This window comes from Oncorhynchus gorbuscha, linkage group LG09, assembly GCF_021184085.1.
Source record: "Oncorhynchus gorbuscha isolate QuinsamMale2020 ecotype Even-year linkage group LG09, OgorEven_v1.0, whole genome shotgun sequence".
In the NCBI taxonomy this organism is placed as follows: domain Eukaryota; kingdom Metazoa; phylum Chordata; class Actinopteri; order Salmoniformes; family Salmonidae; genus Oncorhynchus; species Oncorhynchus gorbuscha.
Window position 1 is genome coordinate 61,589,642 of NC_060181.1, and position 27,277 is coordinate 61,616,918.

The 27,277-nt window shown below is 43.6% G+C and overlaps 2 protein-coding genes across 9 annotated transcripts in view; both read right to left on the reverse strand.

Moving 5' to 3' along the window:
• LOC124043898 (dedicator of cytokinesis protein 9-like) overlaps window positions 1–3,932 on the reverse strand; it is a 129,002-nt gene extending 125,070 nt beyond the window's left edge. For all 4 annotated transcript variants that reach the window (XM_046363016.1, XM_046363018.1, XM_046363019.1 and 1 more), the window contains exon 1: window positions 3,481–3,932. In XM_046363016.1, the coding sequence (XP_046218972.1) occupies window positions 3,481–3,597 (117 nt within the window). In that variant the 5' untranslated portion in view covers window positions 3,598–3,932. The remainder of the gene's footprint in view (window positions 1–3,480) is intronic.
• A 585-nt stretch (window positions 3,933–4,517) lies between these two features.
• The window catches only part of LOC124043901 (FERM, ARHGEF and pleckstrin domain-containing protein 1-like), an 84,093-nt gene continuing 61,333 nt past the window's right edge, over window positions 4,518–27,277 (reverse strand). For 2 of the 5 annotated variants that reach the window (XM_046363022.1, XM_046363021.1), the window contains exons 12-27: window positions 25,700–25,778; window positions 25,232–25,442; window positions 19,597–19,787; window positions 19,155–19,244; window positions 14,651–14,784; window positions 13,501–13,582; window positions 13,069–13,306; window positions 12,815–12,945; window positions 12,523–12,591; window positions 11,981–12,070; window positions 11,597–11,679; window positions 11,114–11,226; window positions 10,518–10,684; window positions 7,540–7,647; window positions 5,898–6,049; window positions 4,518–5,791 (exon numbers count right to left, since the gene is read on the reverse strand). In XM_046363022.1, the coding sequence (XP_046218978.1) occupies window positions 5,710–5,791; window positions 5,898–6,049; window positions 7,540–7,647; window positions 10,518–10,684; window positions 11,114–11,226; window positions 11,597–11,679; window positions 11,981–12,070; window positions 12,523–12,591; window positions 12,815–12,945; window positions 13,069–13,306; window positions 13,501–13,582; window positions 14,651–14,784; window positions 19,155–19,244; window positions 19,597–19,787; window positions 25,232–25,442; window positions 25,700–25,778 (2,020 nt within the window). In that variant the 3' untranslated portion in view covers window positions 4,518–5,709. The remainder of the gene's footprint in view (window positions 5,792–5,897; window positions 6,050–7,539; window positions 7,648–10,517; window positions 10,685–11,113; window positions 11,227–11,596; window positions 11,680–11,980; window positions 12,071–12,522; window positions 12,592–12,814; window positions 12,946–13,068; window positions 13,307–13,500; window positions 13,583–14,650; window positions 14,785–19,154; window positions 19,245–19,596; window positions 19,788–25,231; window positions 25,443–25,699; window positions 25,779–27,277) is intronic. The other 3 variants (XM_046363024.1, XM_046363026.1, XM_046363023.1) reach the window with 3 other exon arrangements.

The following is a 27,277-nucleotide window of genomic DNA, read 5'->3' on the forward strand; positions in this document are numbered from 1 at the left end:
CTGGCCCCCCCAATGGTGGAACAAACTCCCTCACGACGCCAGGACAGCGGAGTCAATCACCACCTTCCGGAGACACCTGAAACCCCACCTCTTTAAGGAATACCTAGGATAGGATAAGTATTCCCTCTCACCCCCTCCCCCTTTAAGATTTAGATGCACTATTGTAAAGTGACTGTTCCACTGGATGTCATAAGGTGAATGCACCAATTTGTAAGTCGCTCTGGATAAGAGCGTCTGCTAAATGACTTAAATGTAATGTAAATGTAAAATATCCACACATTTGTGAATCCTCGCATTAAACAAGTATGCAAAACTATGTGCGATATGGTTTAGATGAGAAGCTCCTGTATAGTTTGAATAGCTATCCTTATTTTGTTTGTCTGTATACTATGGTATTTACGGTATGCCAGTAGCTTCACTCACAAACAAAGCAGGAATGTGGCTTTGGCAACAGCTCATCCAAGACTAGTTTAAAGAGGAAATATGACGAAGATAGATACTGTAGATCTCACTAGACATATTTTACTAATGCCATATTTTATCATTATTATATAACTAATGTAAATCCATCTTTTGTTTGATTGAGACATGAAATACTCTGTTGCGCCTCCTGCCAAACAGTTTATGGGACATCTGATTTCTCCATCTCCCTCTGAGACAAATAAAGTGGCCCACGCGATGCTCTAAGGGCCTTGGCTACACCGACATTATACAAGTGTCTTAAAATGGTCTTTCACACAGGCCCCTGGACCATGTGACAGGCCTGGAGGCTGTGTGTGATGACATCCCTCCTGATTTACAATCGTCTAGGCTCCAACCAACGGCAGGGCCCGTGTGGATCTAAGTTTATCACCATTAGCTGAAATCCAACATGGACTATTGATTGCAATTACATAACTGCCCCCAGCTGTTTTATAGCACTTGTGCATGAACAGATCATATCCAGCTGCCATCGATGGATTAGTTTCCACACTTTTCCAAACAAGGACAGCAGAGCTGGAATACAGAGCCTTTAAATTCAGAGGAATCTTCTCTAATGTATCCAATGCATTTTTGTTCTAATGTAATACAGGAGAGAGAGAGAGAGAGAGAGAGAATGCAGAGTCCTGTTTGTTTCAAAGGCAGACTTTGGAGTTACTGCCACCACCACGACCAGCAGCACAGCAAATTAAAAGCTGATGACGGCCATTATGGCTGCAATGGTTTTCACAAAGAGAGATCTGGCTCTGCTCTGAGCGTGCATGGAGAAATAGAGGGACATCTCAGCTATGAGCCCTGTCCACTGGCACGTCCCTTTATTCCAACAATAAACAAAGGGGCTCTGCCCAGTGTGTCCTCTCAGAAACATTACAGGAACTAGCTAATCAGTGGAACAGTATTTGCCTCTGAAATCTAACTATTGCATTTGATCCTATCCATGATCAGTTTGAGCCATACAATATGTACTGACAAGAGGATCTATTCAGTTCATTATGACTTCTTAGTGGGTATTTGGATTACAATCTTTCAGACAATACATTTGTGTTTCAATGCAGACTGAAACACAATCGTCCACGATGGGGGGGGGGTCCATCACAATCTCCCCTTTATGTCACTGAAAGAGATCCTTCTTCCTCTCGGAGGGTATTTACATGCTTCATGGAGGAATTAATTATGAACTGTGTGTGTGGATGATGGTCTTGTGTAGAATCACATTCCTGTCCCACTCCACTGAGGGGCTCCACCAGAACAGAGCTATACTTCACACTTTATTCTTCCTACCGTTCACCTTATGTTGGTCAGTGAACTTGGGAGTTGTTCTTATTCACAATGACTTCCTTATAAAAACACAGGATTTTGCATACCACTAGTCTCCTCCAGAATCCTCTGGCTTGGATCCATGAGAGAAAATGAATGAATGAATGAATAAATAAATAATATGAAGGTGTGGTTGTGGGTCTGGGATCTTGAGTCGGGATTCCATTTCCCTGACAGAGAGCCTGGACGGTGTCCGTTTCAGTTACCTAGCAACTTCTTCTAGGAAAGTCGGAACAATTACTCCAAACACCACACCAAACACAGTACACACAAAAGGGTCAACTCCTTTCTCTCCAGAGCCTTTGGAAAAATTAATATTGTGATATGACAGGTCCCCGTTGCCCAAATGTTCCAAGCTGGATGGTCAAATTCAACATTAGACAAATGGCACCCGATACTGTCTGGGACACCGACCATGAAATTGATTCCAAACACTTCTCTTTGTAATGTGGTGCCTCTGAGCCTTTCTATGGACATAGACTACCTCACTGATACTAAATACCCTATAATGGGGCAGAGATTCCTAACATCTATTTGGTCACTATATAAATTGTAATTTATAAAAGCAAAGAAATTTTCAAAAAAATCCTTACACATACACATGAAGGGGTTTTAGTTATGTACTAAAAATCACCTTTTTCCTTGTATCATGCAAATATGTTGACCTGAAGGGGACAATATGGTGGCCTATTCAGTACAGTGTGCTAATACCGGCATGTTGTGCATCCCATTAGACAGACCGGCCTAATATAGTCTCTACAAGATTGGCCTTCCAAGTGCTCCATAGATCTCAGTATAGATGGCACCTTTAACACGTTACGTTTTTCACAACAGGTTATAAAAATGTAGGGCTAGTTAACTTATTTCCATGTTTGCTAAAATTCTAATAGTTCGCCGAATTTCAGTTTATAAGACAAAATTAACAAGCGTAGTGTAAAGAATCCTTGTACCATCTAAACAGCTGTGAAATATATTTTCCATAACCCAAAATATTGTGTTCTCTGTTTGAAGCTGGTGTACAGACCCTAAAGTAAAAGAACAGGAAGCATAGAAAGAACAGATCTACCGCTTCTTAGACGTGCTTTCAGTGAGAATGCCAGATCCATAACTCACATTTCTATGTTAATTTTGCAGGGTCGGACAAAAAGTTACATATTGCAGCATTTTAAAAAAAACAGAACGTACAGAATTATTAATATCCATGATAATCCATGTATAGGCCTACAATTGATGATGTGTGCATCTAATTTACATGTTTAATCAATGATAGAGGGATGATTGGCCTTGCTGGAGGGTCAGAGAGCAACAACAAAAAATAGACGTGTGGAATACAACTCAATGAAATGAGGGAGGCAGCTGAAGTTGGCTTAACACCGTGTGCACCAAAATAGTAATGTAGGCCTAAACAATTAACAGGTAAACCAAGTCAAATAATAGGTAAACGACCAACATGGAATGCATAATGTAATGCTTTCAAGTAGGCCTACATGTACAAATTGTGATACAGGTCTTATTGGGCCACATTGAGTATAATTATCTTAGTGCTGCACCTGCTGACCTCGAGGGTGGGTGACAATGGGCGCACATCTCTACGGGCTAGAATGTAACACACAAGGCACAATAGCAAACAGACGTGTAGCATAGAGAGCTTCGAAGGGGATGGAAATTGTCTAGTGTACTTACAACAAGCACGGAGGTCCTGACAACCTCAGAGACACTTTGCCTTAGTTCAGCCGCAGTGCCAGGTTTACTTAGTCCCCTTGTAAATTTCCTGGTCTCCGGATGTACTGGAACTGACATTGTCGAGTCCTGCCTTTCATCAATTTCTTTAGGAATTTATAAAACGTCAAAGAAGAAGAGTAAGAACGGAATCATCTGCCGGCTTTTTCCGTTTCTCCGTCAGCACAAGAGCGCACCTTGAGTTTAAAACTGGGTCATGTTGTGCTGGTTCACTCTGCCTTTTTGATCTCATAATTTGCAACAATTACTAGTGAAAGTTGTATTGTATTATCCCGCAGCTGTTGCATCCCCCAGCTGAGTTGTTGTTGTCATAATAAACCATTCTTCCGCGCGTTCACCGTCTCATTACGGCTGTCCGTCGTCGGTCTCCCTATGCTCGGTGTACATGCGACGCCAGTCAGAAAGCGTAATCTGCGTGCGTCGTTCTACCACGCTTCTCCACTCCTCCCTCCTCCAGTGATTTACAAAGGCCTGCCCAGTTCAGTTTCTGTATGAGCAGGCTATGAACGTACTGTAATCATTGTTACAGTAATATTAATAAGGGGGGGGGGCTGTTTTTAATCGACATGTAACGTGGTAAGTAGAGAAGATACAATGCCATGTCTATCACCATGGTGGAAATTGTTCAGTGAATGTAGAATCACTATTAAAACGTGCATAAATTGAATACAGTGAAGTACTTCACACAACATTCAAAATTGGACGGTGAAAACCTAATGAGAACGACCATGTTTGTTTTTAGGAGGACTACGTAAAATTATTTCATCAGATTAAAATTATGCAATAACTTCGGGCCAGTACGTGACCAGCAATGGCACAGGTCTTATGTTATTGAGCAATGATGCCATCTATGGGAATACAAGAAACAAAATGTCAATTATCTTGTAGTGTACTGAGGTGAAAGTGGTTAAAAACATTAAATGGGCAATTACACCTCTGTTAGCTATTATGGACTAGCAAAATAACCCACAATACAAATGTTCAAATTAGGTTTTTATTGCTTTCATTTCCAAAGCGCTCTCTGGTGTCTGGGAAAACACAGCATTCCCTCAATAAGGAAAACCAAAGTTTTCCCTCTCTGTCATATGCATATATCCATTTAATTTAGACTTGTAAAGGTCTCTTTACATATGGGAGGCAGCCTAGTCCAACAAGGGCAATGGTGCTTGGAACTGAAAGTTTAGATTTTGTTTCACACATATTCTTTAAAGCTTTCCAATACAGTTTCCTTCATAATACACAGATTATGAACATCTCACATTTCTCACACAATTGAGGGTGGAATATAATAGTCTTCAGAACACCCTCTGAAGTATCCTTACAACAAAGCATAACAGGAATATTCACTTCACTTGAATAATGGCGTTAGTGGTGATGGTAACTACCCTGATAGCTTTATAAGTAGTTCTAGAGTTAAGTCGATGATACAACAAAATATTCTGATATCTTACTTATCACAAGGTCTCTCACTGTCCAGAGACATCTTATTAAAAGAAAAATGTAATTTAAAGTGACTTTTTTTTCTTTTTTCTTACAACACATTTCAAGTCTCCTCACCACCAATGTAGTAAAATTGCATTAAAAGTGTAGGAAAATGGTTAAACTGTTTGGCACTTTTTCATTATTTTTTTAATTTATTATTATTTTCCCCCATAAAGTAAACAAGGAGACAAAAATCTTGAGGATGCAGTGATATTCTAACCATCTATGAAAAAAAAGTTTAAAAATGCAGAATCTCTGTATCAACATGTTCCCACCATAAAAACAATTCAATGACAGAATGTGAAACCAGAAGTACAGTAAGTGATTCAGCCCGTTAGAAAACAGTATAAAATGGCATCCTACAAAAAAGAGGTTCAGAGCTGAGTAAAAATGCTGAAAATGCAGTCTCTGATGCAGTCTAAACCAGCGGACATGTCACCATTAAAGCATTAAAAAGCACCGAGATTGTGCATGGACACTGCTCAATGTACATATGTCCCAGATATGTGTAGAAAAGGAAATCAAGAGTGTCCAGAGAAGTGAAGTGAATGTGGCGCCAGAGGGGCTCTGCTTCAGCTTGCTGCTTGGGGAGTCGTAGTGTGATGAGAGGCTAGATGTGGCCAGACCCTATGGGAGATTGTGGTAGGGAGAAGAGGCATGGAGACAGGGAGAGAGCCCTTGCTCTTCGGATCAGTACGGATGGGGCTCTTTCCGGCTCAGAATGCGGGTGCTGCTGACAGAGACGGTGGCACTGCGAATGACCTCCATCCACCTGTATGGAGAGAAAAAGACAGGGGGTTTCACACTGCCCAGTAACATCTGTAAACAAACATACTATATACTGTACACAATACAGGATAGACAGAAGTGTACTGTACCTCTCAAAAGTGTATTCGCTCTCAGATCTGAAGTAGTAGACGTGGGATTTGAAATGCAGTTTGAAGACATAGTCCTTGTGGATGTTTTCAGACTCAGTGGGGATGGTGACCGAGTAGCCCAACAGGGGGAGACTGGCCAGAGGATAATCATCCTGGAGAGGTGGGAAAGGACCAAACAGTTAAGCATTCTGAATGTTATGAAGCTACTTACATTCAGTAACAAACAGTTGAAGCGATCGGAATTTCAAGGAGAAATTCACTTTCACTCAGTGGTGTAAAGTACTTAGGTAAAAAATACTTTGAAGTACTACTTAAGTAGTTTTTTTGGGGGGTATCTGTACTTTACATTACCATTTTTATTTTTGACAATTTTTACTTCACTATATTCCTAAAGAAAATGATGTACTTTTTATCCATACATGTTCCCTGACACCCAAAAGTACCTGGTACATTTTGAATGCTAAGCAGGACAGGAAAATGGTCTAATTCACACATCAAGAGAACATCCCTGGTCATCCCTACTGCCTCTGATCTGGAGGACTCACTAAACACACATGCTGTGTTTGTAAATGATGTCTGAGTGTTGGAGTGTGCCCTTGGCTATCCGTAAATGACAAAAACGAGAAAATTGTGCCATCTGGTTTGCTTAATATAAGCAATTGTAAATGATTTATACTTGTACTTTTGATACTTAAGTATATCTTTTGCAATTACCTTTACTTCTGATACTTAAGTATATTTAAAACCAAATACTTTTAGACTTTTACTCAAGACTTTTACTCTTTTACTTTATTTATACTGTCTTTACTTTTACCACCACTGCTTTTCACTACAAAAACACTTGATAACACGATCATACATTCATGGTGCATTTTAAAATGAGGGAAAATGCCCCACGGCAACAGGTCACAGAACATGTGACAAAACATGAGTAACTAACTATAGCATTACAAACAATGGTTTCTTTCAGGTGGTGATTCTAATGGATTCAGGGGAGCTGTGCTGAAAGTGAGAGCAGATCAACTGGCATGGGGATGTGCGTAACTCCCTTACATGGCACATGGATTTGAAATTCCACAGATAAATGGGATATTCTTAAATTAATGGGATATTGTTAGATTGTAAACAATACTGCCATGTTGATGATCATGGATCATGAGCAGGAGGAGGCTAGGGGGTCATCCCCAGCACACATTGTTGTGCTTCTGGACTTCATACATACATGGATCATAAGGAGGGGGAGACAGGCCCCAGAACACATTGTTGTGCTTCTGGCCTTCACAGACATGCATGGATCATAAGGAGGGGGAGACAGGCCCCAGAACACATTGTTGTGCTTCTGGCCTTCACAGACATGCATGGATCATAAGGAGGGGGAGACAGGCCCCAGAACACATTGTTGTGCTTCTGGCCTTCACAGACATGCATGGATCATAAGGAGGGGGAGACAGGCCCCAGAACACATTGCCGTAGTTCTGGTACCTAATGTATCAAGCGTCTCAGAGTGCTAACTTATGATTATTAAGATTATATGGACATGGGGGACCTGGTCGTAGAGCAGAAATCCTACTCAGACGCTTTGTGAACACGGGCCATGGTCTACAGAGACAGACAAACACGAGGAGTAGGTGCTAGCCCTCACCTGGTGGGTCTTGTAGAAGAACAGGCTGAAGTTGGTGAAGACCACCCAGAGTTTCTGCCAGCCGTTGCTGTTCTTGAACTTCCTCAGCAGGTTTCCTGACAGCTGATTCTACAGTAGAAAAACGATTTACAAATCAGTGAACTTTGTTCATGTACTACATAGAAAAATGACATGACAAAAATAAAAACATGTAGAGGTAATTTCAACAAACACTTACAGCACCTTCAGTAACTATTCACACCCCATCACCTGTTCCACATGTTTTTGTGTTACAGCCTGAATTTAAAATGGATTAAAATCAACTTTTTTTAAACACTAGCCTACACACAATACCCCATAATGTCAAAGTGGAATTATGTTTTTAGAAATGTATTCAATATGAATAGCTGAAATGTCTTGAGTAAAGCCCTCAAGCCTAAATAAGTTCAATAAATAAGTTCAGGAGTAAAAATGTGCTCAACACATAATAAGTTGCATGGACGCTGGGTGCAATAATAGAGTTTATCATGATTTTTGAATGACTACCTCATCTCTGTACCCCACACATAAAAGTACGCAAGGTCCCTCAGCCGAGCAGCGAATTTCAAGCACAGATTCAACCACAAAAAATGTTTTTCAATACCTTGCTAAGGGTACCTATTGGTAATGCAAATTATAATGCAGACATTGAATATCCCTTTGAGAATGGTGAAGGTATTAATTACACTGGATGGTGTATCAATACACCCAGTCACTACAAAGATACAGCTGTTCTTCCTAACTCAGTTGCTGGAGAGGAAGGAAACCTATTATGGATTTCACCATGAGGCCAATGGTGACTTTAAAACAGTTACAGAGTTTAATGGTTGGGATAGAAGAAAACTTAGGATGGATCAACAACATTGTAGTTAATCCACAATACTAACCTAATTGACAGAGTGAAAAGAAGGAAGCCTGTACAGAATACAAATATTCCAATACATGCATCCTGTTTGCAACAAGGCAAACTGCAAGACATGTGGCAAAGAAATTAACTTTTTGTCCTGAATACAAAGCTTGGGGCAAATCCAACACAACACATCACTCAGTACCACTCTTCATATTTCCAAGCATGGTGGTGGCTACATCATGTTATGGGTATGCTTGTCATTGGCATGGACTAGGGAGTTGTATAGGATAAAAAGAAAAGGAATAGAGCTAAACACAGGCAAAATCCTAGAGAAAAACGTGGTTCAGTTTGCTTTCCAACAGACACTGGGAGACAAATTCACCTTTCAGCAGGATAATAACCTAAAACACAAGGCCAGATATACACTGGAGCTGCTTACCAAGATGATGTTGAATATTCCTGAGTAGCCTAGTTGCAGTTTTGACTAAAAATCAGCTTGAAAATCTATGGTAAGACTTGAAAATGTCTGTTTAGCAATGATCAACAACCAACAGATCTTGATGAATTGTTAAAAGTATAAATGTGCAAATATTATACAATCCAGGTGTGCAAAGCACTTCTCGACTTACCCAGAAAGACTCACAGCTTTAAATCGCTGCCAAAGGTGATTCCAACATGTATTGACTCAGGGGTGTGAATACTTATGTAAATGAGATATTTCTGTATTTAATTTTCCATACATTTGCATTCATTTCTAAAAACATGTTTTGACTTTGTCATTATGGGTTATTGTGTGTAGATGTGTGAGAAGAACAAAACAACAGAATGTTGAATAAGACAAGAGGAACGAATATTGTCTGAAGGCTCTGTATGTTAGTGCGTAAGGAATAGTGTGTGCTGCACTGTAAGCTCTGAAAATAAACCCACTGTAATTAAGCCTGAGGCCTCTGTTCACTTCAGTGGTTTAAAGGAGGTAAGTACAGCTATAAACAGACAGTGTCTATCCTGGGGTCCATCCAGCAACAGTTTAAAGTCACTGAACTAACAGTGATCTCTATGGTCACTGTAAACAACTGCCATCTAGTGGCAATATAAAGCATTTACTGTAAACTGGGACATCATTTTAGGCTTCCACCAAATTATTTTAGCTGTAGTCTTTACAGGTGAAAAGTGTTACACAAAAGCGTTCTACTTTTCACCAACGACCTCAAAGAAGACACAAGGTGCTAGTATATGACAGTAATGCTACAATGTGATGGGGAGGCCTCTCCTCTCTCCCTGGCTCCTTTACCTCTAGACTCCTGCAGGAATCACTAAAGGAGAGGCTGTGAACTCGATACCAGCAGATAAGAGACAGAGGCACTGGTCCCTGGCCACTGCCGGGCCCCGAGAGGGAGGCCTCTGAGTCACTGACTGGACTAGGGTCCTCTACCACGGAGGACAGGCAGACTGACACACAGAAGAGACAGACAGAAAAGAGAGAGGGGGGGGAGGGAGGAGAGGACAGAGACACAAAGACTGAGTAGGTGTAAACACGCATGCACTGCAAGGGCTAAACACGGAGAGGGGAGGGGGGGGACTAACGGTGAGTCCAGGTACGGCTCTGAAGGAGAGAAAAAAGGAGCGCAAAACCACACGAGACATCCACAGTAGAGATTAGATAAGAAAACCACACTGGAACAGTTAGCCACAGAGGGCAAGATGAGAACAGTGTCCTGTCAGTGCACCCACCTCATGCTAAAGTCGAGTCTTGCTCTGGGCTCAGTATACAACATAACAGAGAAAATAAACGGCTTGAAAGATGCCGTCTCAGCTGCACTGAGATGTGCTGTTCAAGACCGAAAAACGTCGATGACATCCTGCCGAGTGTCCTATGTAGCAGTTCACAGATGAGACAGTGCCAACAGCTTGGGGACAAAGCACTGAGGTAATCTAATGTCTAAATAGCACAGGACAGAGAGAGAGGGTGGCACAGGAGGACATTGTTCCCAGGGGAGAGAAGCACATTCAATAAGGAGAGGAAACAGATACACACTCAGATACATAGTGAGTGAGAGAGAGATGGGGGAGGGCAGGGCAGAGCAGGACAGGTTAGGACTGGTTGTGGTACCTCCACAGCTATGCTAAAGTCCACCATGGACACGCTGGTGTTCCTGTGCCAGCACACGTGCACCGTGGTGTTACCACGGTGAGGGGCCTGCCTCTCCAGGGAGGTGCGTGACGCCATCAGGTCGTCCTCAGACTCCGCCTCCGCACAGGAGTCCTCTGTTGTGGATTCTGGGAAATTCAGGAAGCGGTTAATTCCACATACACACGGCGACAACGTGGGAAGACGGATCCTAGTGTAAAACCTGATGAGATAAATAGTAGCACAATACTTCATAGTGGCTAGGTTTGTAAATGCATGCAGACAGGCTGTAGGAAATTAGAAAAATAATTTAAATCAAGACTTTATAAACCATACATTTTGAAGCATTGTATTTGAGCTATTCAAGCTCATTTCGGATGTATAGGTTGGCCCATTCTGCCTCTGAAGTTTCTAGAAGAGTAGCAACTGTCCGTGCAATGAGGGAACAGTATGGGGAGAACTCAGCGATAACTCATTAACGCGCGGGGCTCGGATGATTCTCCAGACACTACTAGTTGTCCCCTACGGCAGGCCCAGTGCCCATGCTCTAGAGTCTGTGTACTGCAGTATCAACTTACTGTTATCAGTCAGACTTCTGGCCAGCAGGTCAGCCGTGTGGCCGTTGCTGGTCTCTGCCAAGTCAATGGCCATCTTAATGTCCTCCATCCACTTCTCCATCTCTGACAGGGAACTGGATGGGGTTGGGGGGGGGGGAAAGAATGAGAGAGAAAGAGGGAGAGAAATGGACAGAAAAGGTAATGCATTTTCTTCCACCAGTGCTGGGCTTCACCTAATAAATATTTCATGTGGTTATTTCTATGACCAAGTGTGCTGTATAAATAATGAACGTGCCTTTGTGATTATACAAATGCCTTATTGTCAACTGCTGAGTTTACCGGTCGCCTGCCGATTCACCAACCACTGTATTCTGAATACCGACCACTTTAGTCATACCACAGCAAACATGAAAACACACATCCCTGTACACATACTGTTGTCTGGCATCTGTCGAACGACTACCCAATAGTCCAGCTCGTTCGGAGTTCGGACCACAGACTCACCTAGCTGCTACCACCACTGACTGACGCTGCCCAACCAGGGTGAAGGCGTGAGGCACACCCCACTCGTCCTCGCTCTCCCGGATCTGGGGACACACAGACACAGTCAGTCAACACATGGGGCATGAGAGGAACAAATCTGCTTGTGGGAGAGGGACTGCATGTGTGTGAGAGAGAGAGAGAGAAAAAGGGGGACAGGGAGAGAGCGACAGAGGGGGAATTAAAGAGAGACACAGATGGTAGGGGAGTTACTGTGGCACAGCACGCTAGTTTATTTACAGCAAGTAATTACAAACTTGTGACAGCTACTGTACTCTACTGTGCTGCACTCCACGCCAGGGCACAAGAGGGGGGTTAAGAAAAGGTGAAAAAAGAGAGTCAACTTACTGTCATGTCATGGAGAGGGAGCTGCCCATGCACTTTGAACTGGTTCGTCGCAGTCATCCCTCGACTCGTATACAAGAGGACGTCATTGAACTGTCACAGGAGAACAAGAGAAAAGTGAAGGCAATCATTAACGGGTTATTAATAGCCACACCAACCTCACTTATTGACTTCACACAAAAAGAGCACTGAACGATTGTCTGTGGCTTGGTGAATACATTGGCTGTGTTGGGCATACGCCTGTTGCAGTGGCACTAGATAACATTCAAGCTGTCCTAACACGAATCATGATTCAGATGAGTCGTGGTCTCAATTAGATGCCCTACAATAACGAATAGGGACACTGGCTCAAAAACAGTAAACAGCTGCATAGAAAGATAAGGAAGCCGTCGTCTTTGAGGCATTTTGTACAAAGTCATTCATACCGAGGAGGTTAAACACAGTGCTCTACTTTCCACAGCCGTCTATCTTGTGAGATCACTAGACTGAATAATCTGTTTAATAACTCATTCAGGATGACATCTCAGATGCATTGCAGACATTACCAGGAAAAACATTCGTTGCTGGAGGCCTTTTCCTGACAGCTTGCTGAGGCAGCCTAGCCGGATGAACTCCTGAAAAACACCAATCACAACTAATTCCATCACAACATCTCAGGGAAAGATAAAAACTGATAAAAACAAATGAGTTTTTCAAACTGGCTACTCTCACATACAAAATGTTGATATGGGATTCCGTCCAAAATGGCACCCTATTCCTTACATAGTGCACTACTTTTGCACTATATAGGGAATAGGGTGCCTTCAGGGACGCATCCAGATCCCTACTTGAACTCACCCGCCCTGGAGTGACTAGACTGTCGATGCCAATCAAATCCTTCTTAAGCTCCAGAAGCTTCTGGAAGTTCTCCATCTTGATCATGCTGCCGTGGAGCTGGGCCACCACCTCTGACACGTCCGCCAGCGCGGCTACGGGAGAGGACACAGCAACGCTCAGTCTGTGATGTCATAGACCTCAACAGCACCAGCGGGGCTCCCTAAGCTAGCCCGGTCTCAGAGAGCCTCTGACGGCTACAGAACAGTAACAGTTACCTCTGCAGTCCCTGAAATCCACGTGTGTGGGGGGGTAGTGTTTGCACAGACGCTCCAGGATCTGCTTGTAATGCAAGAGGCGGTGCAGGGGCCTGAGGATGAACACGTTGAGAGGGATGTAGCACACCTTCTGCAGCTCAAAGTCCCGGACCAGCACCTCCAGCCGCCGGGAGCCCCGGCATGCCTTCTCCAGCTCCACCAGGGCCTCCGAGTGCTTCTGGAGGTGGGCAGTCAGCGGCTACAATAGAGTAGTAGAATAGATCTTTATTGGCCATTTGCACACACACACACAACAGGCTACGGTGAGCACAGGATCAGCCGCAAAACAACGCCCCTGGAGCTGTACGACAGTTTGTACAAGTCAGCATACATTGGTCATGGTGCAGATACAAAGTGAATTTGATATAAAGTGCAAGAAAAAGCAGCCAATACCTTCAAGCCCTGTAGATTCTTCAGCATGACATCACCGATGCGCTGGTAATCTCCTTTAATGTGGGCATTGGAGCGCCCTTCCCTATAAAAAAATAAAACACTAGCAACTTCTTCTCTCTGGAACAGTTTCATGCTAGGGTTTGTGCCGAGAGATTTCTGCTGTGGACAGCAGAGGAATGTGAAGCACTTAAAAGACTCTTAAAGCCATATTTCATATTCATGTGAGCTCCAACACTCATGCAAGGACATTGAAATGGCGTTTGACTGCACCGCTGAAAACCGCAAGCAGGTGTCTACCTCGAGCATGAATTGCAGTTGACAGCTAGATACAGCACCATGCAGACTGACCTTTCTCCACGCTCGCTCATTCAAAATACAAACCAATACGTTCTGGAGTGGGTAGTACAAGCCCAAAGAGGACATTTGGAATGTTATGCCTTTGAGATTACAACCCCTCTTTCACTGACAAAACCCTCTGCCAGATCTAAATCAAAGGACAGCAGTCAGGAGAGGCCTAAAATAACATTTGAATATGGAAAACAAGATAGCCAGCTACATGCATCTGTGCTCTGTATTCGGTCTGCTGATTTGCCTTTGGGGCTTTAGCCATGTTTTGAGAGAAAACAGTCAGATCTTGCGTGGAGGTCCCTTTCGCTCTCGTTTGGTCTTGTAGTACGTCTGGACATGTGATGCTGATCACTACAGTATGAAGTCTGCAGCACTGACCGTCTGCCAGCCAGGCCCTCTCTGTGCCACCATGGGGGAGCTCTGATGTAAGGACCACATCATTAAGAGGAGCAGACAGTGGAAAAACCCACAGGCTAGAAGTAGTGGCTTGAAGCAGCGCGACCGTTGCCATAGCAACCCCAGCTCCCCAGGTCATCCACGGGAGGATGTGCGTCTCTGCGATGAGGCCTCCCAGACTGAATGTCAATAGCGCTCATTAGACAAAGACCAGGCCCCGGGATCAATGAGCCCAGTTCACAATGACAAACCCCAACTGTGTTCTTACTCTAAGGGGACCTTACACAAAACGAGGCTAAGTGCACTGGCATTTTAAGAAAAAAATGACCTGAACTATAAAAGAGATGTATCATTGTGATGGATTATAGTCATCCAGTGAGGTACAAGGCCTTTCATGCCATCTCACCATAGAGCCAGTCTCTGCTCCACCTCTCTGAGGAAGCCGGAGTGGAACTTGTACAGAGGGTCAAAGTTGGAGAAGATGGTGCTCTTCAGGGAGTCCGGTGCAGCTTCATCTTTACCCACCAAGTTCTGAAAAGACTGGGATGACACAAACACAAACACACACACACACACACACACAGAGAGTGTTCTGCATTAGAGCACACTCTTTATTGTGCAAATCGTGACATTCTCAATTGCCAGTAGCCAAAAGAGGACTTGCAATCTAATGAGGTGAAATGCAGTGTTTCTGGTGAATTAGGAGCCCATCTGCTTGGATTGCATTAGAATCTGCCTGATGTGCTGCTGCCAAAAGACCTCTGTGCTGTTGTTTAGCAACAATCACATTGGCCTCATGACTTCCACCAAATCCTTTAACGACCTGTAGATGAATGGAGGAATCGACTTGGAGATGAATGGAGGAAATGGAGGAATCAATAGCTCATCATTCTTGACAAGACCCAGGGGGAGTCTTTCATTAAAGGCTACCTGATCAGATTAAAAGGGAAGCTATAGCCTGATGTGGTTTGGAGTGGTGGAGTTGGAGGTCGTGTTTAGCTGGTTTGTGGTTTGGATTGGTGGATTGGGGGGTTAGCTGGTTTGCATCCCATGTGACACCTTATTCCCAATATAGTGCACTATATATACACCCATAGTGTTCTGGTCAAAAGTAATGCAAAAATATTCACACCCCTTGACTTTATCCACATTTTGTTTTGTTACAAAGTGGGATTAAAATGGATTTAAATTGACAACGATCTAGACAAAATACTCTGTAATATCAAAGTGGAAGAATATATATATATATTTTAAACGAATGGATGTAAAAAAAAAATATATATAGCGTATTTAGATAAGTATTCAACCCCCTGAGTCAATCAATACATGTTAGAATCACATTTGGCAGTGACTCACAGTCTTTCTGGGTAAGGCTCTAAAAGCTTTGACCACCTGAATTGTACAATAACTGCCCTTATTCTTTAAAGAAATTATTCAAACTCTGTCAAGTTGGTTGTTAACTTTGCCAGACAGCCATTTCCAAGTCTTATAGATTTTCAAGAAGATTTAAGTGAAAACTAAACTAGGTCACTAAGGAACATCCAATGTCATCTTGGTAAGCAACTCCAGTTGCTTCAGTAAGTATTTACACCTCTTGACTTCGACATTTTATTGTGTTACAAACTGAATTTAAAATATATTCATATATCATAATGTCAAAGTGGAATGATGTTTTTGAATTTTTAACAAATTAATTAAAAATGAAAAGCTGAAATGTCTTAAATTAACCCCTTTGTTATGGCAAGCCTACATAAGTTCAGGAGTAAAACTTTGCTTAACAAGTCATATAATAAATTGGATGATCTTCGAATGACTACCTCATATCTGTTCTCCCACACACAAAATGATCAGTAAGGTCCCTCAGTCAAATTTCAAACACAGATTCAACCACAAAGACCAGGGAGGTTTTCCAATGCCTCGCAAAGATGGTAGATCTTGCTAGATGGGTAAAAATTATAATGCAGACATTGAATATCCCTTTGAGCATGGTGAAGTTATTAGTTACACTTTGGATGATGTATCAATACACCCAGTCACTACAAAAGATTCAGGTGTCCTTCCTAACTCAGTGGCTGGAGAGGAAGGAAACCACTCAGGGATTTGGTGACTAATGGTGACTTTAAAACAGTTACAGAGTGTAATGGCTGTGATAGGAGACAATTGAGGATGGATCAGCAACATTGCAGTTACTCCACAAAACAAAACACATTTAAAAAGAGTGAAAAAAGTGGAGCTTGTACAGAATAAAAATATTTAAAAATATGCATCCTGTTTGCAACTAGGCACTTAAGTAATACTGCAAAATAAATGTGTCAAACAATTCACTTTTGTGTTATGTGTTTTGGATTTGCCCAAACATTACATAGAACCACTCTCCATAATTTCAAGGACAGTGGTGGCTGCATCATGTTTTGGGTATGCTTGTAATCATTAAGGAATTAGGAGCTTTACAGGATAACAAATAAATGGAATGACGCTAAGCACAGGCAAAATACTAGAGGAAAACCTACTTCAGTCTGCTTTCCACCAGACACTGGGACATCTATTCACCTTTCAGCAGGACAATAACTTTAAACACAAGGCCACATCTACACTGGAGTTTCTTACCAAGAAATGTTGAATGTTCCTGAGTGGTTGAGTTACAGTTTTGACTTAAATCTGCTTGAAAATACATGGCAAGACCTGAAAATGGTTGTCTAGCAGTGATCAACAGCCAATTTGACAGAGCTTGAAGAAAAAATAAAAAAAATAATGGCAAATATTGTACAATCCAGTCTCAGAGACTTACCCAGAAAGACTCACAGCTGTAATCACTGCCAAAGGTGATTCTGTCATGTATTGACTGGGGTGTGAATACTTATGTAAATTAGATATGTCTGTATTTTATTTTCAATATGTGTACAAAATGTCTAAAACATGTTTTCACTTTTTCATTTTGAGGTATTGTATGTAGATGTGAAAAAGTAATCAATTTAATACATTTTGAATTAGGGGTGTAACAAAATGAGAAATAAGTGAAGGGGCATGAATACTTTCTGAAGGCAATGTATATTTGGCCTTGTATTTTAGGTAATTGTCCTGCTGAAAGGTGAATTTGTTTCCCAGTGTCTGTTGGAAAGCAGACAACCAGGTTTTCGCCTGTGCTTAGCTCCATTTCGTTTATTTTTATCCCAAAACTCTAACTAGTCCTTGCCTATGATAAGCATACCCATAACATTATGCAGCCACCACCATGATTGAAAATATGAAGAGTGGTACTCAGTGATGTGTTGTGTTGGCCCCAAACATAATGTTTGTATTCAACACAAAAAGTCAATTTATTTGGCACATGATTTGGAATATTTTTTATTATGTACAGGCTTCCTTCTTTCCACTCTGTTATTTATATTGTGGAGTAACTACAATGTTATTGGCTCCATCCTCAGTTTTCTGCTTTAAAGTCACCATTGGCCTCATGGTGAAATACCTGAGTGGTTTCCTTTCTCTCCGGCAACTGAGTTAGGAAGGACGCCTGTATCTTTGTGGTGACTGGGTGTATTGATACAACATCCAAAGTGTAATTAATAACTTCACTACGCTCAAAAGGATATTCAACGTCAGATTGTTTACATTTTTCTTACCCATCTACCAATAGGTGCCCTTCTTTGTGAGACGTTTGAAAACATCCCTGGTTTTTGTGGTTTTGTGCGTAGGCCAGTGACACAAAATCTCAATTTAATACATTTTAAAATCAGGCTGTTAGACAACAAAAATTTGAAAAAAGTCAAGAGGTGTGAATACTGTATGAAGGCAGTGTAGACAGGAGAGGAACAGGGTTTAGAGGAGGTAAAGCAGGGTGCTGCTGAAAGGCCTTGGGAAGCAGACAGCAGGCAGCAGCTGTTTCTCAGATGACTTAACAACACCAGCCAATGGGGGAGGGTGGAGGGGGGGGGGAGAAAGAATGAGAAAGCGAGAAGAGAGAGACAGAGTGACCGAAAGAGAAAGAGCAGCCAAGGCAAATGTTTATGAGAAGTGTAAAAGGCTTCTCTAAACATCAGAGAAGACAAGAAGCGGCGGCGGCCCATATAAACAGCGAGAGAAGAGAGTGGCTCTGCAGTCTCCGTTTCCACATCTGTGAACGCTGCTACAACCAGATGATGTTCACAGAGTGAATACTGAATACTGACTTCATACCCCGCACGACTAGAACACTTGCCTCTCAACCCCCCCCCCCGTTCCCCCAAAAGACGTGTAAATATTGGACTATAAATTGTGGCTGTATTATACTCATCCTAAAACGTTTATTTTATTCTACTGAGCCATTTACTTTATGATCATATTATTATCTTTTATCGTTTCGTATTGCTGTTGCATTGTGGAGAAGGAACCTGCAAGTAAGCATTTCATTGGATGGTGTATACCATGTGTATCCCGTACACACGACTACTGAAACGTGACACCAACACTTCCTTCACGGATTGCAATACACTGGAAGGAGATGCGCCTTTCTTTTAATGTCCTGTTTTCTTTTGAGTCTCCCTTGAGAGACAAACAAAAATGCGTCCATATGTTTGTCTGTACAGAGGCGGTGGGAGCCAAAAGGAAATGACTAAAATAGGATGTCAGCCCAACGTTAAGCAGGGACATTCAAGGCCGTGGATCTCATTGCACTGTATATTTACAGCCTTGGGTGAGATAAACAGATTAATACATTTCATAGCATTCTCAAGAGTATTTTCCCCACCTGCCAAAAAACATCTCCCACCCCCACCACCTCTGCATGGATCCCTGTGTGTTTGCCATATGCTCTTTTGTAAAGCAGCTAGCCGGAATAATCAATGTTTTCTGCCCGAAGGATGGGAGAAAATAAACAAAAGGTCAGTGTTGAGTCCCTGAGAGAGCGGAAGAATCTATCTGGTGATGGGCCTTACCACAGTCACGACCTCCAGGTCCTTCAGATAGGTCCTCTCTGTGGTCAGCAGCTCCTTGGCAATAAAGTAGGCCTTGTCGGTGGGGAATCTCTGTGAAAGGAAGAGGACAGAGTGTTAAACTGAGCAGAGACAACACAGTAAGCTGTAGACTGTCTTGGGTATTTTTTTCACATTTTGTGTCATCAATTCCAGTGTTAAGACATGTCGCCCAGTTACAGTACATCACATTTTGTACAGTGTTCACAACACTGGTCCCTGTGGGTAGTTATTTAGGCCAGGTAATCTGGGTCCTCTGCTATTTTAGGTATTATGTGACTGTAGCCTCTTTGAAGCTGGTTATGCTAACTGGAGATTTAAAACCACAATGACGTCCACACAGCAACTGACAACAATCCCTCTCTAGTTCTAATCCTTTAACGGGGGCCCTCTCTGGACCACAAACCTTCCTCCGAACCTCGTCTTCATCGTCGGTGCGCACGCTTCCGGCATCGTTGAGCAGGGGGCTGGTAAGGGGGGAGGGCTGCCGACCGTCCGGACTGTGACCACAGAGCTCGACCGGCTTCTGACCATTGACCATGCCCTGGGAGTTACCGGAGGAGGCGGAGAGATGGGGGCTGTTGGACACCACTCCTGCTGTAGGGAAGGAGAGGGGGATGAGAAATGAGGAAGAGTTAGAGACGAACAAGTTAAATTACAGTCATATACATCTTATAGTATTGTCCCAGGGATAACAATGAGAGCTAAATTGGGGGATGTGCCTTGCCTGTAGCTAGTTACTGTAGCTACTTGCATCCAGACAAGAGTCACCCATGACTCACTCTGCTGCCCAGACAGCTCTAGTGCTCTTCTCTCTCTATAATGTCTGCCATTTCAGCATGAAACCATCAGGATTACACTGCTGTTGGGTTGAATACAGTATTATGAATGACTGGAATTGATTACCTAAATCAACTACACTTCCACTAGGATGTTCACTAGGGACACTTGATTGCATACTTGCCCACTACCGTCTCCTGTCCTCTGATAGCACCACGTTGGCATGGACAGAACAATGATTAAACCAGCAACATCTCTGGTGAACACCTTACAGACGCCACAATACTACATTCTACAATGGAGGGGACAGCTGTGACAACAAGCACCACGGGAATACCAAACACGGACTACATGAACACAGCCACGAGACACACACAAATGAGTGTATATTAAATAAAAAAACACACACTATAAACACACACACACACACGTACATTTAACAGAGCTACGCTACAGCTACGACAGCACAGGAGGATGAGGATGGGACTAGGGTCTAAAGACAGTCACGAGACAATGTCGGGGGGGGGGGTCTTTATAAAAGAAGATTCCGGAGTCCCACTTCATAAAGGTCAACTTTATTGACACTAGTGCACAACCGTATACAAGGTTAAAAAGTGTAGAAAGTCTCCCGGGAAAAAGAGAAGATCCGGTAAAATCAGTATCAGAGCCCAGTGAGTGTCAAAGCAACATCAACACGAGACCGTAGCAAACAGTGTGTGACGGAAGTGAGTAAGAGAGCGAGTGAGAGAAAGAGGGAAAGAGAAACAAGTCAAGTTGGAATTTACAACAAGCATATTCTGGGACTTGTCCAATAGTACCTGTAGGTGTCACAGTGCACAAAGAGCTTCCCAGAATAATCTCTCTATTGCAGTATTACTACGGATACCACTTTGCTAATACTTTATTAAGACAGTCAGTTGCTTTAGAGGGAGCATACCGATTGTACACTCAAGCTATATTATACAAATCAATTGTGTCAATCGTAGGAGCAGCACAATCTGCCGAAGAAGCATTTTGTGTCCACTCGTAAAATTGAACTTAAATCAAAGTTTAATGGGTGAGCAGTAATCATCGTAACGTAATGCACATTGTCGTCTCAGATGGATCAAATTATACCTTGCTGCTGAAAGTGCTACTGGCTTGTCTGATGTGAGTGATATCTGCCTGGTGAAACGTTACAGCAGGTAGGAGTGAGGTGAGGGTACATACATCGTGAAACAGCCAGGGCAAGAAAGCATCAACATCATGCCTGAGCCCTGGGTTAGCTTCTTGGACATGCAATGGCACCAAGCACGGTCGAGACTAGCACACACACAAGCCTGGCCTATAGAGCCATGAGTTTAAGCCTGGCACACAATATATTACTATATTATATTACTATATAGTAGGTGTAGTGAATGTGTTGGTATCGAATACAGATCATGACCTGAAATATCAGCCGTGTGCGACAGCCCAACGCCACAGAGCCACAAGACAGTGCTTGGTGTACCTGACAGGGTTCTCCTTGCCTGTAGTGATCCAGCGACCAGCACTACTCTCATACTGTTCCCTCTCACACTTAACCTGGAAGTCATCAATGAATCGGGTAAAAACAACATTGTGTTATTATTTACAGTTTATATTCATTTTGGACCATGTTAATAAATAGGACCAATATCATAAAACAACACGATAGATAATAAATACTCTGTACACGTGGATAAAGCCCAAGCCTAGAAGAGTCTCAAAGATCCTAGACGAGCAGAAGCCCGTGGCATTGACGGATGAGCTGAGAGACTGAGACGCTGCCCTTAAATTGCCTTTCAGACACATAACATGCAGCACATACTGAAACCTGCCTCCGTGTTCCCAGCGTATTCCCTGGTTCCTGTCATCCTGAACAGAGTCATTTCTCAACTCCCCAGTCCTACATTCTAGTCCTCTGTACTCTCTGCTGACGGTCACCGGGACCACTGCAGTAAAGGAGACCCAGTTGAACCCCCTTTCTCTTCACACAGTCAGTTACAGAACAGCAAGACATCAGGACAGTACAGGAACAGGTTCACATGCTTTCAGAGCAGGGAAATAGAGACAAGGTGAGAGTTAACCCCGTAAGTGTTGCATGCTGACAGAACAGAACAGTGTTTCAAATTGGACAAGGAAATTTGGGGGGGAAAAAAAGAAAAAAATTAAAAGCATTGTGAGATAAGGTCAATAAATCCTTAATCAAAATGATACACTGCAAACAAATGACAAGGAGAATGAAGCAAAAAGAAAGAAAACAAATTGGGGACAGCAAGAAAACAAATAAAACACAAAAGTGCAGAGTCATTTTGTTAAGGGAAAAATGGCTACTGTTGCAATGCTGGAGGAAAAGAACAAATCAGTGAGATAAAGTATACCCCTGGAGTTCGCTGAACAATAGAGAATGAACGCTTACAAGAGATGTTTAGGTAGACAAGGAGAAGAAGAGATGCCAACAGTGGGCATCAGAGCCATATTATACCACCAACACCTGAGGTCACACACACACACACACACACACACACACACACACACACACACACACACACACACACACACACACACACACACACACACACACACACACACACACACACACACACACACACACACACACACACACACACACACTCTCTTAGGTCTAATAAAACATGCCTAAAACCCACAGAGAATTGCTTTTCTGGACAACCAGTACCAGCACTGTCCAGTAGTACTAAGTGGGTATGGATATCTGCTGGTATGTCAAGTTCAAAATAACGTTCCTTCGTTAAAACGGATGTTCGCCAGAACAAACTACGTCTATGAAAATTATTGTGGCTGTTTGTGTGTGTGTATATATATATATACACACACAGTCAACAGTAGTTAGCTGAATTTCAATCCGTTGAGTATTTGTACAGAACACAGGGTTACTGTAAACATAGTGAATATGAAATGAGGAGTTGGGACGTGCTGCAGCTGAACTGGAAGCTTTCTCAGCACCAAACAAAGACATGACCGACTTCTCTCACTACCGACACTAATTAGATATCGACCGCATGTACAGTACAAGCAAAACCCACGTCTATAGTCAATACTATCGTGCCCTCCTAAGCAACTCCCTAAAAATATCAACAATTAATCAGACATAGAACATTAACACAGAACATTACAAGGAAACTGCCTGTCTGTCTCCTCTATTTCTAGGCACAGTATACTCAACACGAACCAATCCATCACAAAAGTCTACAGATACGATCATAACGATTACAAAAGCAATACAAGTGCATATACAGTACCGTATAAAACGTAAACCAACTCCCCCATCGACATGCTATCAAACAACAACATATTGTCAATTTACAGAATGGATGTTATATCAGCGATGGGCGACTCCAGTCCTCGGGCGGGAGTGATGTCACACTTTTCTCCCCATCCCTAGCAAACACAGCTGATTCAACTAATTGCGTTCTAAACTGAAGATCATGACTAGTTGATTATAGGAGTCAGGTGTGTCAGCTGGGGCTGGGGCAAAACGGTTACACCAATCAGGCCCCCCGAGGACTGGAGTTGCACACCCCTGTGTTATATGAAGACACAAGACGGCATTAGACAGAGCATTGGAACCCTCCAACAATCAATAAACCCTACAATGCATCATCGTAGACGGAGTGTGAAACAATAATTCCCTCGACTACATCCCAAACATTCAGCTACAGAGCATCAGGGTGTTTGAAACCCTCACCGACCACTGCATTTCATTCATGCAGTGTTTGTTCAAAGGACTTGGCACTAGAAAACGATAATCTCTCTAATTCAGAACCACCTGGTGTGTGCAGACACCAATACAATCCGAGAAGACATGAAAGGTTAACCCCCTAAGGGTAGAAGAGAACAGAGAGAGCCTTCATCCCTCTCTCCCTCAGTTAAAGGGCAGAGTGACCCAATGGGAAACAGAGTGTCAGGCTGGCTCATGGTTGAGCGTATTCTACTGTATGCTCAGCACAGCGACAGAGTAGTGTGAAGGGGGTTAGTAGCGCCTTGTCTTAAACCCTCCTAAGCAACATCTGTCCCTCCACACAAACTGGCATAGCTATCACCATCTACCACGCTAACCATCCCATCTCCTCGCAGACCCAACGCTACCCTACCTATAGGGCAGATCTCTGGACTTCTTTTCTCAAGGCTAGCCTAACAGCTGAACACCTGAGCCCCGTCCTCGTCACTAAAATTAAGGCAGCCATCTTCCTCCAACTCCTCATCCAGCTGGAGGCTACCGAAGGAGTATTTGTTCCTGGGCATGGGGGAGGAGTTGACCCCCATGGCCATGGGGTTACCATAGGTCAGCGGGTGGCTGCTGGAGCTGCCCGTGGTGGTCTCGGTCTCCGAGTCACTGGACTCAGTGCCACTGCTGGTGGAGCCGTCAATCATCTGAACAGCCCCTATGTGGTCTACGCCACCCCGGCTATACAGCTTCTGTAAGGGGCTGGGCTTGGGCTGGCCAGGGGCAGACAGGCCATTGGCCATCATACGGCGCTCCAGAGCAGCCATGCGCTCGTTGCGGGAGACGACAGGTCGGGGATCGTGGGAGGGCGTGGAGGTGGCCTGCTGCGGGCTCAGGACGAAGGGGTCAGTGTCGGAACGGTTACGCATGTTGTGGAGCTTCTGTAAGTGTGGCGAGCGGGCCACGATGGGTGAGTAGCTGCCGTAGTTTGGCGGGGCCTGGCCCTCATCTCGGGGCCCCCCAGGGCCCCCCCGGGCGTTAAAGCCCCCGTGACCCGGTTCGTCCCAGCGCGGGAGCCGGGAGCCGTAGCCGTTCTGATCGGCGTGGCTGAGCGAACCTGTCCGGTGGAAGGTGCTCATAACGGGGCTTGACGTGGTGCTCTTAGAGCCTAACATATGGCGGACTGTCAGGGGGCTGCTGCTACGCTGATCCCCAATACCACGACCCCCCAAATCCTCCATCATAGTACTATGGAGAGGGCCACGTGGCGGAGCCCCGCCGAAGAACGACAGGTTTCCCGACTCATCTAATGCACGGCTCAAATTGAGGGGGTGTTTTGGGGAGGGAGGGGACTCCATGTACCTCATCCTACCCAGAGCGAGTTCTCGCTCGTTTATACTGCCACGGCGGGGGCCCGCCACCTCCTCCCCATAGCTCTCATTAGGGTGAGACCTGGTAACCCGGCCCTTGGCCACGTCGTATTCACTATCTATATCACTGCAGTCAATGTAGGGGATGGAGGAGCTGCTGCCCTTAGCGCCCCGGGAGGCTGGACCTGTGTTCAGATGTTCTGGGTGGGGCTGCCTGGCTGGGCCTGGTTCTGCCCCGGGGCCTGGCCTTTCCTCGCTGTGTGCCCCATTCCTCTGGCTGGAGGGGCTGCTTCTGGTCCGCAGGGCCGATGGGTCTTCGGCGCTCACCAACACGGACTCCTTCCAGTGACGGCGTGGCGGAGAGTCCACTATGTCTCCTGGAGCACGGCTCACACTCTGTGCCGTACGGAGACGGGAGAAGAGAGAGAAGGAGAGGGTTGAAGGTTATACTTGACAGTTAAACAAGGAAATAGAGTGTGTGTGCTATGGACGAGTTAGTTATTCACTCCACTCAATTATTAACACTGTTCTACGCACTATATTTTTCATGTTCTAATCTTCCTAGGTGAAAACATGCTGGGTTGGCTAGCAGATGGATAGAGACGGTTCCACAAAGTGCCATTTAGTACACTAGCCTCAAAGGAGACACTGACTTCTTTTGGCACTTGAGGGCGGTGCGGGGAAGGCAGTGGAGACAGACGGCTGCTGCTGTGCTGGACCCTGCTGTGTTTCCTGAAGAGGAGACAAGGTGACAGAAAGTGAACATGTTATACACCTGGCAAACCTTTGCACATCCAGTCTCTGTATAACTAGATATAAAAAAACACCGCCATTAAAGGGCTCTGTTTGAACAAACCGACGGTTAATCTAAGCGCTGGCGCTGTGCATGTGTCGTAGGTAGGGGTGTGTCAGAATCGTCTTTGCTATTTTCACAGTCGTTATTACGAGCGCAATAGCTGGCGGTAGTGCGAAAGGGCTGGGTTTTGATGAATAAATCAGTTGTAGGTGTGACGAGGGCTTGGCCACTCACTGGCCAATCAACGGCGTTCCATAGCTTAATAATACTGCGTAGGCGTTTGCTTCAAGTTCTGTAGGTTATTGACAGTTAATTTGGCTGGGGGCACGGAATATTCTCATCCTCGTCCATTGTGGATTGATACTACAGTTTATTAAATAGCATAGGCTACAGTAACAAGTGATAGCAACAACAACAACAACAACAACAACAACAACAACAAAATCCCGTGTTTGCTCAATAGGTTTGGAATGTTAACAGTCAACATTGTAATTGGCTTCAACTAGTCTTAGGTCTTTATGCGTTGCACTTCTCCTCAAAAACAAAAAACAGATCATGCATCTGTGAGGCATGTTCTCAATAAGCAAGATATGGCCTAGGCCTAGCTTTAATATGGCGTTATAGGACAGCACATTTTGAACAGCCTATGTTTGGAGAAGTGAGTCTTTGTTAACTGGACAAGAGGAGTTCTTTGTAAATGGGGATGGACGCAAACCGAATGGAGTATGCACTGCCGGTAGGCCTGTGTGACTTGCGAATATTGAAAACGTAGGTCAGCAAAAATCTCACGAGTAGACCATTTAGAAAACTTTTACGTAAAGGCTCCTTGGCTAATAATTGTCCAGGATGAGCATGAAACCAAAACACATTGCTGTTTAACGAGCTTTCGTTATCGTAGGGAAAGGGTAGTCTAACAAAAGGAATGATTTTTTAATCAAATTAAATGGAAAACAAGCCAACTGTTACAGGAATATAACTTCAATGTTTCTAAATACGAGTGTCACCAGGTCTAATCACTGGTTCCATGACGGGCATATGGCCTACATGGAGGGGATTGTAAGCACATCCAAAATAATAAGAGGAGCAGGCTAAAATCATTTAATAACCTACAGTTGAAGACAGAAGTTTATATGCACTTAGGTTGGAGTCATTAAAACAGGTTTTTCAACCACTACTCAAATTTCCTGTTAACAAACTATTGTTTTGGCAAGTCGGTTGGGACATCAACTTTGTGTATGACAAGTAATTTTTCCAACAATTGTTTACAGACAGATTATTTCACTTATAATTCACTGTATCACAATTCCAGTGGGTCAGAAGTTTACATACACTAAGTTGACTGTGCCTTAAACAGCTTGGAAAATTCCAGAAAATTGTTTTTGGCTTCAGAAGCTTCTGATAGCATTTGAGTCAATTGGAGGTGTACCTGTGGATG